Here is a 15,901-nt window from a genome sequence, read left to right on the forward strand (position 1 = left end):
TGAAACAAGTACAAGCTTACAACACATTAACAAGATAAAATAAAATAAATCAATCACAGGGGTTAATATTTCAACAAAGGTGCTTTAAGCGTGTTAAAAGAACACAGGATTGTAAAATTAAAGAGCAAGGGACTTTGACATTGTTTCATATAATTCATTTATAGAGGGGTTTTCTTCTGATAATACCTTTAGGGATGTTATATAGTTTTTAATTTCATTTTTAAAACAGTTTATGGCGGGTTTGTTCCATTTATTCTTGAGTATATGATATTTTCCTAAAATTAGAATTATGTTCACCATTTGGGAACAAAGCTCTAAGATATCTTTTTTGACAGACCATCTATAAAAATCATCAACCTGTGAAACAAAGAATTGTTAATCCCAATATTCAACCATCGATAAACACCTTTCCAGAACATCATTGTGACCGAACAGGAGAAGAATAGGTGTCCAATTTTTTCCTGCTCTGTCAGACAGAAAACACACAGACTTGCTTCAAATTTGAACCTTTTCCTGAGAGTTTCAGCAGCAGGATGAACATTGTTTATTAATTATTATTATTTGAAAATGAATTGCATTTACCTTGGGTGAAATCTTCGTTAATGTCACTTCATTATCTGTAATCTTTATTTTTGGGCGGCAGTGGCTCAGTCCATAGGTGACTTGGCTTCTGAACTGGAGGGTCGCTGGTTCGAGTCTCTGTGTGGACCATGAATGGAGCGTGGACTGGTGGCTGCAGAGGTGCCAGTTCATCTCCTGGGCACTGCCAAGGTGCTGTTGAGCAAGGCACCAAACCCCCAGCTGCTCTGGGCGCCGTTCACTGGCAGCCCCCTCGCTCTAACATCTCTCCATTGGTTGCATGTATATAGGTCCTGTGTGTGTGTGTGTGTGTGTGTGTGTGTGTGTGTGTGTGTGTGTGTGTGTGTGTGTGTGTGTGTGTGTGTGTGTGTGTGTGTGTGTGTGTGTGTGTGTAAAATTATTTAAAAAAATTGAGTGAAACTTGAATTTCTCCCTTGCGGGACGAATAAAGGGATTCTTCTTTTCGTGTGTGCTTTGTTGTTACATTTTCTTTCACCACATTTCAGTTCCCCTGTTTATAAATCAGCTGTTTAACAGACACATTTGAGTCTGTGAGGATATTTTAAATCATGTATTTTAAGGGAAGTTTAATAGCTCTGCTGATGTGGTTAAATTCTCTATAAAAGCATTTTAAATCATGTATTTTAAGAGAAGTTGAATAGCTCTACTGATGTGGTTAAATTCTCTATAAGAGCATTTTAAATTAAACTTTTGTATAAATGAATTTAATTGCAATAAGTTGCCATTCACATGCAGCAAGTAAATATCACACATATAACCTTTTTAACATGCCATTGTTGTTTAAATATGTAAAGTGTAATTCTGTTCATCGTTTCAGGCTTTTACCACTTCCTGGAGACTGAACACACCCGGGTCACTCAAAAGGTCGCCGGTCGCCATGTTGCTGAATGAAATTAGCTCCAAAACATTGAATAGCCGCTAGCAATATCGATATTTTATTTCTTTCGAGAAATAGCATTTGTTACAGCATGTGACTTACTGTAAATATGACTTAGGATTTATGAAACGACCACAGAAGCCCGGTTCCCTGTAAGTAACACCGTCGAGGTGATAAAATGTATTTATTCAATAAAAGATGGCCTGCTAGCAATAACAAGCTAACATCAGTAGCATTAGCAGTCCCGTAGCAAGGGTCAGTGTAATGCTAAAATGACACAGACAGCATGATTGCAGATGTTACAGTTAGTTATTTTAATGTCTTTTGAGTAGATTAATCACCCAACTCTTACTCCACACCTAATTTTATAGACAATTGCAGGTGTTTATGTCTCATTGTAATGCTACTCACCAGCTAGCGTTAGCTAACGTTACGCCCCGCAGCGAAACTGGGAGTTAAGTGAGCTGGCGTTACCATTAACGTCGTATTAAACAATGGACATTTAAGCCAGTAACGTTACCCAGGGTATAATGATATTTCTTTTTTGTAATATATTCTGCTCGGCTTTTGTCGATTCACGTCAGTTAACAAGAGCAACCGCATCATTTTCGTTACAGGACCATCTATAGTTGGCGATAAATGTATAGCATAGATATTTTGTCAGACAGGTGTAAAGATGGGTGGCAGCGATATTATGCTAAAGATAAATATAAGGAAGTCTTAATGCATAATAACTGCTTGTAAGGTGTATATTCTGGTCTTAAAGGTAACAACCCTCCCCAACTTTGCTACTAGCACACCATCGCTGTACCCAAAAAATCACATTTTAATGTCTTGTCCCTGTGATGATTTACCAGCTGTCAAGTGAAAACTGTACCGTTTACCATCTACTCTCCATAGCTACATTACTGAGTGTAAATGCATGTATGTATTTTAGATTGTTTGGGTTTAATCGTTTTTAAAATGGGTTACAAGAAATGGGTGATGTGGAGAAAATCTTTGTCATGCTATTTGTAATTATATATATATATATATGTGTGTTTTAGTTTATTTAGTGATCACTAAATTAAAAAGTAGTTTGTTTATAAAAATAACTATACCTGAATGCTGGAACAGGATGAATTAAGGAACAAGATTATCATTCCCATCATCACAATGACGTAAAATCAAATGGAGAAAAAGAAAATCAAATATTGACATGAAGCACCATGGCTCATTAAGTTACAACACCGCTGACAATGACCTAATTCATCCAGAGGTATTAAAGGGATTTGCTTGGGTGTAAATTGTAAAGCATAAGCTACCGGGTTCATACAATATTTCTTGGAAATGCTTAACCTCATAGATTTTAGGGTTAGGAATGTCCTTAAATTTCAATACACTCTTTTAAAAATGCTGGATTTTAACCATAACCTAGTTTTGCCTTCTGCGGCGTCATGATGGCGACAGTCTGCTTATGCTTAGACTCCACCGGGAAATAATAACAATTATTACAAATACTAAACACAATTAAAACAGATAGAAAAAAAACAAGAAACTATTGAACGCAGTAACCTACTTACTTAATGTAGAAATACAATTATCAAGAAAAATTGCCAAATCAACTTAATCTGCAAGTGAACAACACTGGGCAGGCAAAACAAAACTGGGTTGCAGCCGGAAAGTGGCGCAGCAGTAAGCGCCTCCTCGGACCTTTGAACAAAGTGACAGTATTGATTGCTGTGGGTATAGGAACTCTGTAAACTTAAGTTTTCGTAATTGCATTCATAGTAACAAAGATATTCTGAAACCTTTTGTTTTAGTTGCAGTACAAACCCTGGTTCTATGACAGTTGACAAATGCATATTTGCTGTAATGCTGTTTTGCAGAAAAACCCTATTTCAATAACTATTACTTAAGATGTGTTAATGTTGGGACCAGGTTGGATGTATTTTTATACCTTTACCATGCCTTCCTAATGTGTGCAGTACTAAGCCTTCTGACCTGCTCCGGTCACATTAAATAGTTAAGTCACTCATTGTTGTCCTTTCCTGTGTCCTTTCCACAGATTATTGTGTTTAGACATAGTAACAGTGTCACGCAATGCACCATGGAAGTGGATCACAGAATATGCAACGACAGCTTCAGAGATCCAAGTCTGTCAGTGGGGCTGAAGCAGAGGAGCAGCAGCCCACTATGGCAGTCACACAACAGCAAGCTACAGTTAACCACCCTCAATCTCCTGTGACAACGTTTTCCTCTGCTGCCAGCCCTTCAGCCCCACAGTCGCCCAATTATCAGATAATCATGAGTCGTAGCCCAGTCACTGGCCAGAACATGAACATCACTTTACAAAATGTGGGACAGATGGTGACTGGTAACCAGCAGATCACCCTAACCCCACTTCCTATCCAGAACCCAGCATCCCCTGGCTTCCAGCACGCTACACCTCAGTGGAGGTTTGAGCATGCTCCATCCTCCTACATCCAGGTCACCTCACCTGTGCCCCAGCCATTGCAGCCCCAAAGTCCCACCCAGCACAGCCCAGTCCCTCTGCAAGGTGTAAATAGGCCAGGAGCACCTGCAACGGCATTGGGTGTGTGTGGACAGAGTCCAACACGATTTGTTGAAGCTGGTATGTTAGTGCGACAAATCAATTTAGGCAGTCCATCTGGAAGTGGCCACTTTGTTTACCAGGAAGGGACGGGGTTGGCCCAGATTTCCCCAGCCACACCTGGTCAGATACAGCTAGCCTCTCCCGGAGCACCGGGCTCTGTGAGGGAACGCCGGCTCTCTCAGCCTCACTCACAGACTGGAGGCACCATCCACCACCTCGGACCACAAAGTCCTGTGGCCACCGGTACTGCACTCCCCACTCTGGGCAGTCCTGGTCACATCACCACTTCCAACCTACCTCCACAGATCAGCAGTATCATTCAAGGACAGCTGGCACGCCCTATGATATTTGAGAAGACGCAGCAAGGCGTGGTTGCTGGAGTAGGATCCACAGCCACGGCATCATTCAGTATACCCTCCTCCATTCCACCTTCTAGCCCATCCCTCACTAGTCCACCCCAAGGGAACCCCAACAATCCTCTTGCACCCAACAGCATGACTGTGGCAACCATGAAGAAGCAGGTTCCCAAGAAGCTAGAGGAAATTGCTCCTTCTACTCCAGAGATTGCCCAGTTGAGAAAAATGTGCTTGGAGCACCACACTAAGAAGATGGAGAGTCTGAAAGAAGTGTTCAAAGAATACCTGATTGAGCTTTTCTTTCTGCAGCACCTCCAGGGGAACATGATGGACTATGTAGCTTTTAAAAAGAAGCCATGTGTTCCCTTGTATACTTACTTGAGACAGAATGACTTGGACCTTGAAGATGAAGAGGAAGAAGAAGAACAGTCAGAGGTCATTAACGATGAGGTATTACATTGTCTGGTTCTTAGTGTGAGATCAAGTAGAAATTTTACAATTAGAATTTTACAATATACACGTTAACTTCATCCATCTTCTGTCTATTTCAGGTTAAGGTTGTCACTGGAAAGGATGGCCAAGCAGTGACACCAGTTGCCATAGCAACACAGCTTCCTCCCAATGTTTCTGCAGCTTTCTCTGTCCAGCAGCCGTTCCAGGTGATAAGCACTTATTACAATGAAATAATTTATGGGTTCTTAGGAAAATCCTTTTGAGAGTCTTTTATTGCTAATCCTTCGCTAATTCCTTGAGAGATTGTTTTTGCAGGGGCACCAAGTGACTGTTGCTGGATCCATTACAAACCCTGGAGACATGGATGCCTTTAAGAGGCAACAAGCTATGGTGCAAGCAGGTAGGGCAAGGATCGTAGACTCCTGTCTCTCTTATGTTGCTTTGTTTCCTCCCCGTTTGCTTTTTTTCTGTTTTTCTTTTTCCCCTCTAATTGCTTCTGCTTTTAGATATTTGGCATCCTCTACTAGCGCTCTGTGTTGAAGTCTTAACCCAAGGAAGGAGAGGTGACCTGTAAGGGTTTTCCGAAGGTCAATACTCTGTGCCGAGTGCTTTTTTTTGCGTTATGAGGGTATTGTGTGTTTTGAATCCCAGATCAGGCTAAGAGGTCCCGGATTGACGTTGGTCGCCATGGGCTGATTTTCCAGCATCCTGGTGTAGCTCTAGGATCACCTGGCGTTCCACTCCAGCAACTTATGCCAACTGCGCAAGGTAGGAGTGCTACTACCAGGCCGTTCTGTGTTCTGTTCGATGCGGCTGGACGTATCCCCTTCCTCCAAACTAAGGAGATTTTAAAAAGTGAATTACAACATTCATCGTCTACAAACAAACTTCAAGCAGCATCAACAAACAGATCTTCATCCATCTGCTGGATTTCTCAGCAGTCCAGGAAGTTCAGGCTTAGCTGTACCAACACCAGCTCTCTCTGTCAGGATAAATGGGGAAGAAGACAATCCAAGTCTGAAGAAGAGTAGCCACTCAATGGGAAGATGCCATGTCTTATGATTTTCCTTTTTTGTTTTAAGTATTGATCACCCGTCGTTATCCATCTCTTCTTTTCTGAAGTTTGTTCCTCTTAGTCATCTTTATTTGGACGACCTTCCCGTGCTGATGGATTTTCATCTTATTTGGAGGTGGATCACAGAAAGTGGGAACCCTGAGGGAATATATTGACTTTCCAATGGGTTTTGCTTGTTTTCCCATTTTATGATGAGTCCACGTGTCATGCTTCCTTTTGGTTTCCCATTGTCATTCCTTCCAAGTCTTTTTCTCTCCGATTGTCCGTCCTTGCATCATCAACAGGGATTCCAAATCATCAGTCTTCAATTCATGCATTCAAGAGTGTCTTTATTTATCTCATGTTCACATTTGGTTGATTTCCTTCCATGTTATTTCATGGCATTTTGTTCTGACTTGGCTTCTTTCCCTCAGTCTAAGTAGGAGGGGAATCATGTGGAGGAGTTGCGTTCGCGGCACAGGTTTTTGCGATTTTGTGGGTGTGTCAGGGCCAGGTGTTGATGGCGTCTAGGCAAGGTGGTGTGGCGTGCAGGGAGGTAAGGCAGGTGCTGCTTTAGTGTGCACAGCTCCGCTCAGGCCTGCTGTCTGCAAGACCCCATGTGTGTCCTTTTGCTCACCTCTGTGCTTTGTCGCTACGTGAGGCATCCAGATGCCTTTGTTACCGCTAGAATGACATCGCTTCATGCATGCCAAACATGGTGTTTTTGTGAGTGTCTGCTCTATATTTTTATTTCCCCTTTCTTCTCCCTGTCTCTTTCTTATCAGATTTCTTTTTCATTTTCCTTTTTAACATTTCTATTCTCTCTAAAAACCTTTCCTATTGCACATATAATTTTTGATGTTTTTAACCACATTCTCTCAACATTTAAAATGCAATATTTTGGTTTTGCATTAATCAAAGTAGTATTTTATTTGAGAGACATGTAGATTCTCACATTAATTTCATTTCTTCTGTAATCATTTTGCTGTATGACTTTCATTAGTTTCCGCTCTGACCATCAGGAAGTAGTACTCAGTACTCAGTAGTACTTGATTCATACAGTACATTAAGGTTCTGAGGAGCTCAATTAGCTGAAGCTCAAACCGTCATTTAAAAGATAATGTACTGTCATTATCTACTAATTAGCTTCAAAAAATGTAACTTGATTAAATGGGTCTCTCAAATATATATATTAAGGGAAAGCTATAACATAATAGCATTTAAAACCTTTTTATTTGAGCAAGAGCACAAAACATTTTTTACAGAACACTTCACTTAAGATGACAAGATTGTCAACTTGATTTTTTACCATCTTTCTTTGTGTTTGTGCTTTCTGTACTACCCCTTTGTTTGTCCTATAATTTGGTTACTATGTGTACAGGCGGGATGCCGCCTACTCCTCAAGCGGTCCAGATTGCAGGACAGAAGCAGAACCAGCAACAATACGACCCATCCAAAGGACCTCCAGTGCAGAATGCAGCCAGCCTGCACACCCCTCCTCCCCAGCTGCCTGCCAGGATGCCCCAAGGTCTACCTATGACAGGCCTGTCCATGACACTCTCTCAGCAGGCTCAGTTAGTGGAAAACACAGCTCAGCCTGGTGGTCATCTCCAGGCACAGGTGAAGATGCAGCCAGGTGGGCCTGTCCTGGCCACAGTAAACCCCCATGCACAGCTCCAGGCCCAACTGCAGCAGCAGATGCAACCAGGTCTTCATCTCCAGTTGCACTCCCAGCAGCAACAATCCCAGGCCATACTACAGTCAGGACAAGCGGTCAGTCTTCCTGAAACCATACAAAAACAGTTTTATGTCTATGACTTAATGGTGAAATGGTGCAAATTGTCCTATTAAGAATATTTTTGTGTCTCTTTATCATAGACGGTGGCACTTGCTCGCCCTGGTACAGAAACAAACCAGCCAGTTCAGAGGATTATGACCAACTCAATATCCATAACGTCCATGTCTCCTGCTCCCCTCTCTGCTCCCAATTCTGTTCCAACCCCCCATACTGCAAATTCGCTCCGCCCTCTTGGCTCTAACATCAACCCAAGCGCCCAGTCCAAATTGACTGGAACAAATGGCATATCCACAGTCAAAATCGGTGGCTTTGGTCAGAGTGCAACCATGCAGTCCTCACAAGAGGGTTCTCAAGACAAGCAAGTTGAGCAGGCCAAACTGGTGAGTTCTCTAACACTTAGTTTGCAAACAGATGTCTGCAAATGATATTGGCTTGAATAGATGTAGTTTTTAAAAAATATCTTAAATACACTTCTTAATTAAAGCAAGGATGTGTACCATTAACTTCCTTATAGTTACATATAACTGCATTTGATAATTAACAATAGTTGACATAAGGTTATTGACAATCTCTCGTGATATCTGTTGTTTCTGTTTTGTTCTGCCTTTGTGCATTTTTTTTTTTTGTATGCTTATCAAGGTTTTAATTTTGGAGTTCTACACTCTATCTCTTATTGGAGCAACTGAAACAGGAATGAATATTCTTGGTTTCTGTTCTGATATCACATGCTGTTGCCATTTCCCAGGAGAGCCAAGTGCATCAGCGCATTTCTGAGCTAAGAAAGGAGGGCCAGTGGTCAGCCAGTAGGCTCCCCAAGCTTGTGGAAGCCTCACGTCCAAAGTCCCACTGGGACTACCTCCTGGAGGAGATGCAGTGGATGGCAGCTGACTTTGCCCAGGAGAGGAGATGGAAAGAGGCTGCTGCTAAGAAGGTAGGGCAGAGATGGAATAATCCACAGAGAGAGATGTGAAATTACACCTCAGAACAACAAAAAGAGTCATCTGTGTCACGTGTCTCCACTACAGCTTGTTCGCACGTGTTCCCGTTACCATCAAGAGCAGAAGAAAAGCGAAGAGAGGTCAAAGAAAGAAAGGGAAATTCATCTTCGTCACATTGCCAGCACAATTGCCAGAGAGGTGGAATTCTTCTGGTCCAACATTGAGCAGGTATGCTTCTTTATTTATGTTTCCTTATGAAACACTGTCATGTTTTATAAATAATAACAGGATGTTCACCAGTCTTAATTATTGTTTGTTTTTTCTGTTAGGTTGTGGAAATTAAACTCCAGTTTGAAATTTATGAGAAGAGGCTCAAAGCACTCAGCTTACAAAAAACTTCAACCAAAGGTACATCCCACTCAGCAACTGCCAAAAATAAAATACAATATGTTTGTTCTATATCATGAGCATTTACTTTCCCATTCATTGATTTAAAGCTAGAATGTGCTGATCTATCTCACTTCTTCTTACCAGTGACCAGCTTTTTCTAACTTTAATGACTTATGTTACAGTACCTGGCCAGTCAACAGGAGTAAAAACTGATAAAGAGGTAGGTGCTGCACTGATACTTTAATGACTGAGAGATGAGATTGCAAATTCACCTATTGCATTTTATCTCTATTTTTTTATATATATATGTATTTCCTTTTTATAGGAAGTGGCAACGTCAGCTAAAAAAAGAAAATCAAGTTCACCCTTGGTTGAAGAACAAGGTATATGGCAAAAAGGAAAGAAAAGATGGATGTTTAAAGAAAGTGTACAGTTGCCTTTTGTCTGCAAAGTCATTTTCATCTCTTGCCTTTTCTTTTAGTCCTAGATGAAGAGAGCACCATAGAAGAACAGGAGGCCATGGAGGGGGAAGCAGACCACAAAGCAGAGTTGGTTGACCTGGCCAAAAATGGTAGTTATTTACTGAACTGCTCTGTGTATGTGTATGTGCACAACATACATGACATTACACTGGGATACACAGCACATTTGACATAAACACACATTTGGTATTTGGTGAAAATATTCTATCTATATATATATATTTTTTTTTTATTCAACAGATTTAATTATTACACCATTTTTCATGTTTTGCTGCTTAGTTAAATATACCATACATGTAGTAGAAATACTTTCCTTTGTGTTTGTATTGCTTGCTAAAATGACGTTGTGTTTGGCTTTTAGCTGAGATGCCTCTTGATGCTTTGAAGAAGCAGTATGCTGGTGCCTACGTTGACAGCTTTGAGTGGCCTCAGCCACATAGTGACGAGGATGACATGGAAGAGCCTGAAGGTGTGTTTGTAATTTAAAATAAGGAAATTGTCATGTTCAGCCCCATATCCATTTTAGCCACTGGTTGTGAATGATGTGGTGTGTGTGAGACATCCGATGTTCTTTATTTTCCAGAAATGGAGTGCCCTAAAGGCAGTCCACCTGAAGCAGTGTTGATTGACTCCCTGCTTAGTGTGGACCAGTACCGTGGTGCTGATAAAGCCACTTCCTCTGACTCTGATGGGAAGCCTGCCAAAGACATAGCTGAAGTGGCTGCTGCTACAGAGCTCATCCTGCCCAAGGGCAGCTTCAGGACCACTTGCTCAGTAAGACGCACACACACACACACACACACACACACACACACACACACGAAAAAAAAGGTGCCCTTTTATGTATTTTTAACTTATCTTTTACTTTACTAGACCCGCAGCCCAGCTCCTATTCTACTGCATGGGTCGCTACGAGAGTATCAGCAAATTGGTGTGGATTGGCTCGTAAACCTCCATAAGAAACACCTCAATGGCATCCTTGCCGATGAGACGGGCCTCGGCAAGACCGTACAGACAGTGGCTTACATGGCCCAATTAGCTGGCCAAGAGGGTATGGCTCTTTTCAAAGATATACATGATTTTTTAATAGTGAGTGTTGTCATTATGCTTATTTCTTTTAAAAGTGAATGTCATAAATACATGGTCTGTTTTTGTTCACAGGCATCTGGGGACCCCACCTTATTGTAGTACGGACGTGCAAGTTGCTAAATTGGGAGGTGGAGTTCAAGCGCTGGTGTCCTGGCCTGAAGATCCACCTGTACCTCGGCAACAGAAGGGAGCGCAGAACTAAGAGAATGGTAGTTTTGCTGTATATTTTTATACATGTAACATTACTCAATATAGACAGCTTTTTTTGTTTTCCTTTTTTTTTTTTTTCTGTCAACAGCTGTAAATGTAATAACATATCCTCTGATCACTTATATTTACAGTGGTGGGGGGAAGCCAACAGCTTCCATGTATGTGTGACATCCTACAAGCTGCTGATGAAAGACCAGAGCCATTTTGTGAGGAGAAGGTGGAGGCACCTGGTCTTGGATGAGGTGCAGCTCATCAAAAACATGACTGAGAAGCACTGGGAAACAATCTTTGCTCTCAGAAGGTGAGCTGGGTGACTTAAAAACATGATAGTAGGACTATGATTTTTCAGGCTTGTTAATTAATTTGTAATGTGGATCACGGTTAACAAGGTTTTTCTGTTTTTTCTGATGATCCAGACACTAAGAGCTGTTAGGGATTAGTGGATATCTAGTTGTGACAGAGTGATCAATATCTAGTTTTTATTATTCTGCCAGAAGTTTTGTACAACAAGACTCATTTGACTGACTGAGATATTTCTGTGCATCTTGCAGTGAGCAGAGGATTCTCCTCATCAATACTCCTCTACAGAATACTCTAAAGGAGTTGTGGACCATGATCCACTTCCTTTTGCCAGGAATCACCAGATCCTACTCTGACTTCCCTGTTAAGGCAGGCACAGACCAGAACCAGGACTACTGCCACAAACTAGTCATCCGCCTGCACAGGGTGGGTGAATCGCCTGCAAACTCCTCTGCCTATTATAACTGTGCCACATAAAAATTCAGAAACATGATTGAGATGTCGTACCTGAAATCCTGGTACATTACATATGGAATCTTCTTACTCTAACTGTAGATGATCCAACCATTCATCCTGAGGCGCTCCAAAAGGGACGTGGAGAAACAGCTGCCCAAGAAGTACGAGCATATCCTAAAGTGCCGTCTCTCCACTCGACAGAAGAGCCTTTATGAGGATATCCTCACTCAACCAGGGTGAGAAATTTGCTCCACATGGATAGTTCTGTTGTGATGTCAAAGTGAGGTTTTCCCTGACGCTGAGAGGAATATTTGATCATCTGACTGTGGATGAATTGGGTTTAGGTACTGGGGTTCGAAGACATGCTAAAAATAGAATTCACACAATACATATACAGTAAATCAGAGAATTTTAAGACATTTACAAAAACATCACTGTAATCTTAATTACAACATATTTCATGGCCATGTAACTTTCATCACGGCTGAATTGCCTGCATAGTATTCTGTTTCAAAAAATGTGAATCTAATCAGCATCACTGAGCCAATAAGCATGCAGCATGCTTATGCCAAGATGTAGTAATGCTGGTGATTCTTTGTCTGACATTACACATCGTAGAGGCATGCAGGGAAAAGTGTGTTTGTGTGTGTGTGTTGTATTTTGAGAGGCTTGACTACAATGTCTGTCACATAGGTGTAAATGAGCTTAAAAATGGATATACTTACTGTAATGTAATTTATTCTGTTAAAATGGATATTATAGAATTGGTTATTGAAAAATCATTCAAGTTAGCACTACCAGTATTAAAAATTGTTGAACAATACCCAGCTCTAATCACATTTAATGTTATGAGATGTCTCAGGTTTTTTTCTGTAATTAATACAAATTTGAATCCTCAAATGTTTTGAATGGTACAGATACTTGCCATTAGTACCAAGCTTTAACACATTTAACATTTTTATTGGGAAGGACCTTAATTATCTGCTTCATTTGAAAAAGATGAAAGATGCAGTACAATGTGTTAAGGGGTACTTGTTTTGTTATATTAGTTGCTTCGTTCTTTCTTGTGTTTTGAACTATTGTCTTCTGTCTTGTCTGGTTGTGCTGCCTTAGTGCTCAGGAGGCGTTGAAGACCGGTCATTTTGTCAGCGTGCTTCAGGTTTTGATGCAGTTACAGCGAGTGTGTAACCACCCTGAGCTGGTGGCACCCAGGGAGACCAGCAGCTCCTACTTCTGCTCCTCTCTGCAATACAACGTCCCATCATTGGTGCTGGGAGCTCTTCAGAATGACTCAAGCAAGGTATACACTGGTTCTTTGCTTTGCTGATGTGCGCCAAGATTTTTGCTAGCCTTGGTAACTGTAACTGTCACAACCTAATTTTCAATAATTTTCTAATATTCCCTCATTTCTTATCTTGACTTTGAACCTTTAGAAAAAAGGTGAATCTTTTGTTAAAATGTGATCATTAGTATTAAAAAAAATGTGTAAATCAATCTTTATTGATCCATTTCTGCTGTTGTCTTTTATCTCATTATCCTCCTAGATTGCAAACATGTCCATATTTGATCTGATCAATAACGAGAACAGACTGACTCGGTATCAGACTGAAGAGGCGATACCCAAGCTAAAGATCACTCAGCAGCTTATAGAGGAGATCCACACTGGTCCAGAACCAGCACCACGACCCAAGCCATGTCCGATAAAACCCATGAGGTCAGCAATAAAATCCCCAAATATCTAAGTAACTTGACATTGTTGATGCACATATCCATGTACGTTTTTAAGATGCTCTGAAATGTAAATTTTAAAAATTGGAATATTGATATTATGGCATCAAAACAAACACGATTATATATATTATTATTTTTCTTATTAGATTGTTCCAGTCAGTGCAGTATGGGACAAAGCCAGAAGGTCGCCTGGCTGCCATTACAAGTGCAGCAGGCCAGCGTCCTCCAACGAGCTCTCCTGTTTCCACCACATCTGTTTCCACCACCAACCAGTCAGCCCAGACCAGGGGCAAGTCCCCTGTCACCACGGCAACTACTACAGCCACTTCGCACGGTAAGACCACTTCAGGTGCAGTACTCGGTAAAGGATAGGACTTTTAGTTTTTTACAGTGGGTAAAGAATTCCAGATGGTGTCTTCTAACATCAAACTTTAAAAGATTAATTCATCTTAATGCTGCATAATTGTGACAGTGATTTGGATTTAAATGAACCTGATTTACTTTGTCATGGTTAGATAATTCATTTAATCTGTGCCCATGCCGTCATATATTATTGTAAACGTTTGCAGTCACATTTTAAAAACATGTACATTTTGTACATATTTATGTGCAGTGAGGCACATTTTAGAGGACAGGACAGGTTTAATTTCTTTAGATTAATACTTCCATGCAGCATTGGTGGGCTAGCTTCATTGTTTTCTCCAAATGTTGGACAGCCAGGATATAATGAAGGAACCAACAGTCAAAGTAAACTTTTCAGATGCAGCCAAAAGGCACTTACTGTAGTTTATGTGACTCCTGGCTGCCACACAATCCACACAGATGGAACTCATGCGCTAGGGCAGGGGTGTCAAAATCTGGCCCGCTGTGTAATTATATTTGGCCCGCAAGATCATATCAAGGTTCTATAAGAGCTGGCCCACGAGTAAATAGCACATACACCGCTACTTTTCTGTTAACAAACATGAGCATCCATGCTACCAGTCTCTTTGGACAAACTTAATCCAGCCCTCCCTAAAAACAAGGTGGGAGGCAGATTATCTGTTTAGGAATGTAAAGGCCTGTTTGTCTTGTCTGCAGAGCCACGATGGCTGTAACAAAAGAATAAAACATAAGAAACACCCTGACAAGTACAAGGACCTGTACTGGAAAGGTTCAACATTACAAATCAGGAGAGAAATATTTGTCCAACATTGTCCCAGTTTTTAAATTTGGCCCACTGTGAATTGAAGTTTGACACCCCTACTCTAGAGATTCACAAATACTGTAACACCAACATTGTTCATTGTCAGGTAATAGATTTTTCATCCATCTAATTGTTAGCAGTGATTAATCTGTCAGCAAATGTATTACGTCTCTAACCCTGCTTGCTGTGTTGAGTGATTTATTTGGAGAAATTGTTTGATCATACAATGATTTGGCTAAATATTGGGTTACCCCTAACATGTAGTCCCATACCCCATTGCCTTGTACTTCACAGCAGTTGGAACAGCTACTCAGAGAGCCCAGACTACCCCTCCTGTCAGCAGCAGCAGCAACACTGCCGCCTCCACTGTAGCCTCCTCTGGGAATAGTGGCATCGGGCAGCATGTGTTGGGGGCTACCTCTGTGGCTTTGGGTCAGACCTTAGCTGGTACAGTTGTGGGCTCCATAGCTCCCATCAGCCAGCCTGCATTAGCACAGGTCCCAAGGCCAGCTCTAGCCCCCAGCCATGCCATCCAGCCCAGCTTACTTTCCCAGAGGCTGGTTCTTACATCTCAGGCCCAGGCACGGTTGCCTAGTAAGTGGCCTCCCCTCCCTTTCAGTGTTTCCCCTCCACCCCCGGCACAACAGTATGGGCTGCTCTACACTGAGGACTTTACTTGGGACACTGCTGATATGTGTTCAGTCTTCACTCCTCCAGAGAAAGGGCTTTGTCCCTAGACTCAAACTTTTAATGGTAGCAGCACTTGTGGTGCACTAATTTTTGTCTTGGCGGAGATTCCATGTATTAAGTCATACAACTTCTGATAAAAAAGTCCCTATAAGTTTAGATCTGTAGCCATATCAGCAGCATCTCCATAGCCTCAGCATTCTCCAATTTCTTTCTCAAAACCTGCATGTACACTATGAACGACCCACTTGTGTTAAACCACACACCACAACACTGTTTAACTTTAATTATTATGTCCTCCCTCTTCTTTTTAATATTTTTTTTTCTCCCAGTTCACTAATTTTCTTTTGTCTCTTGCATCAGCCCAGCTGAAGGAAGAAATCCCAAAGCTTTGGTTGTTTGATTTGTTTCTTTGCTGTTATGATTTCACTCTGATGTTGAGCATCACTGCAAAGCATGTGGAAATGTTCCCACAAATTGCCAACCTTTTCCGCCTCAAATGTGAACAGAGAAACCTTTTAAGTAAAAACACACCGCATTTAAATATGTAAAGGGAAACTATTTTTAAGAAAATTGTCTTTTTGTTGTTTTTCGATTTAAAAAAAAATCCTAAGACTCTTTGAATGCAATTCTTAAACACTTTTTACATATCATTGTAGCCCAGTAGGTAGATCTTTTTTTATCATTTGTGAGGATAT

At 41.2% G+C, this 15,901-nt stretch overlaps 1 protein-coding gene across 8 annotated transcripts in view; it reads left to right on the forward strand.

Annotated features, from left to right (window-relative positions):
• The first annotated feature begins 1,492 nt into the window (after positions 1-1,492).
• ep400 (E1A binding protein p400) overlaps positions 1,493-15,901 on the forward strand; it is a 28,712-nt gene continuing 14,303 nt past the window's right edge. For 3 of the 8 annotated variants that reach the window (XM_083912295.1, XM_083912297.1, XM_083912298.1), the window contains exons 1-23: positions 1,493-1,629; positions 3,525-4,879; positions 4,981-5,088; positions 5,198-5,282; positions 7,318-7,709; positions 7,815-8,114; positions 8,480-8,665; positions 8,760-8,900; positions 9,002-9,080; positions 9,245-9,282; positions 9,388-9,445; positions 9,544-9,633; positions 9,906-10,013; positions 10,128-10,318; positions 10,418-10,595; positions 10,706-10,842; positions 10,975-11,144; positions 11,395-11,569; positions 11,699-11,835; positions 12,713-12,899; positions 13,144-13,313; positions 13,477-13,664; positions 14,811-15,110. In XM_083912295.1, the coding sequence (XP_083768421.1) occupies positions 3,560-4,879; positions 4,981-5,088; positions 5,198-5,282; positions 7,318-7,709; positions 7,815-8,114; positions 8,480-8,665; positions 8,760-8,900; positions 9,002-9,080; positions 9,245-9,282; positions 9,388-9,445; positions 9,544-9,633; positions 9,906-10,013; positions 10,128-10,318; positions 10,418-10,595; positions 10,706-10,842; positions 10,975-11,144; positions 11,395-11,569; positions 11,699-11,835; positions 12,713-12,899; positions 13,144-13,313; positions 13,477-13,664; positions 14,811-15,110 (4,738 nt within the window). In that variant the 5' untranslated portion in view covers positions 1,493-1,629; positions 3,525-3,559. The remainder of the gene's footprint in view (positions 1,630-3,524; positions 4,880-4,980; positions 5,089-5,197; positions 5,283-7,317; positions 7,710-7,814; positions 8,115-8,479; positions 8,666-8,759; positions 8,901-9,001; positions 9,081-9,244; positions 9,283-9,387; positions 9,446-9,543; positions 9,634-9,905; positions 10,014-10,127; positions 10,319-10,417; positions 10,596-10,705; positions 10,843-10,974; positions 11,145-11,394; positions 11,570-11,698; positions 11,836-12,712; positions 12,900-13,143; positions 13,314-13,476; positions 13,665-14,810; positions 15,111-15,901) is intronic. The other 5 variants (XM_083912299.1, XM_083912300.1, XM_083912302.1 and 2 more) reach the window with 2 other exon arrangements.

This window comes from Echiichthys vipera (genome assembly GCF_963691815.1).
Source record: "Echiichthys vipera genome assembly, chromosome: 4".
NCBI lineage: Eukaryota > Metazoa > Chordata > Actinopteri > Perciformes > Trachinidae > Echiichthys > Echiichthys vipera.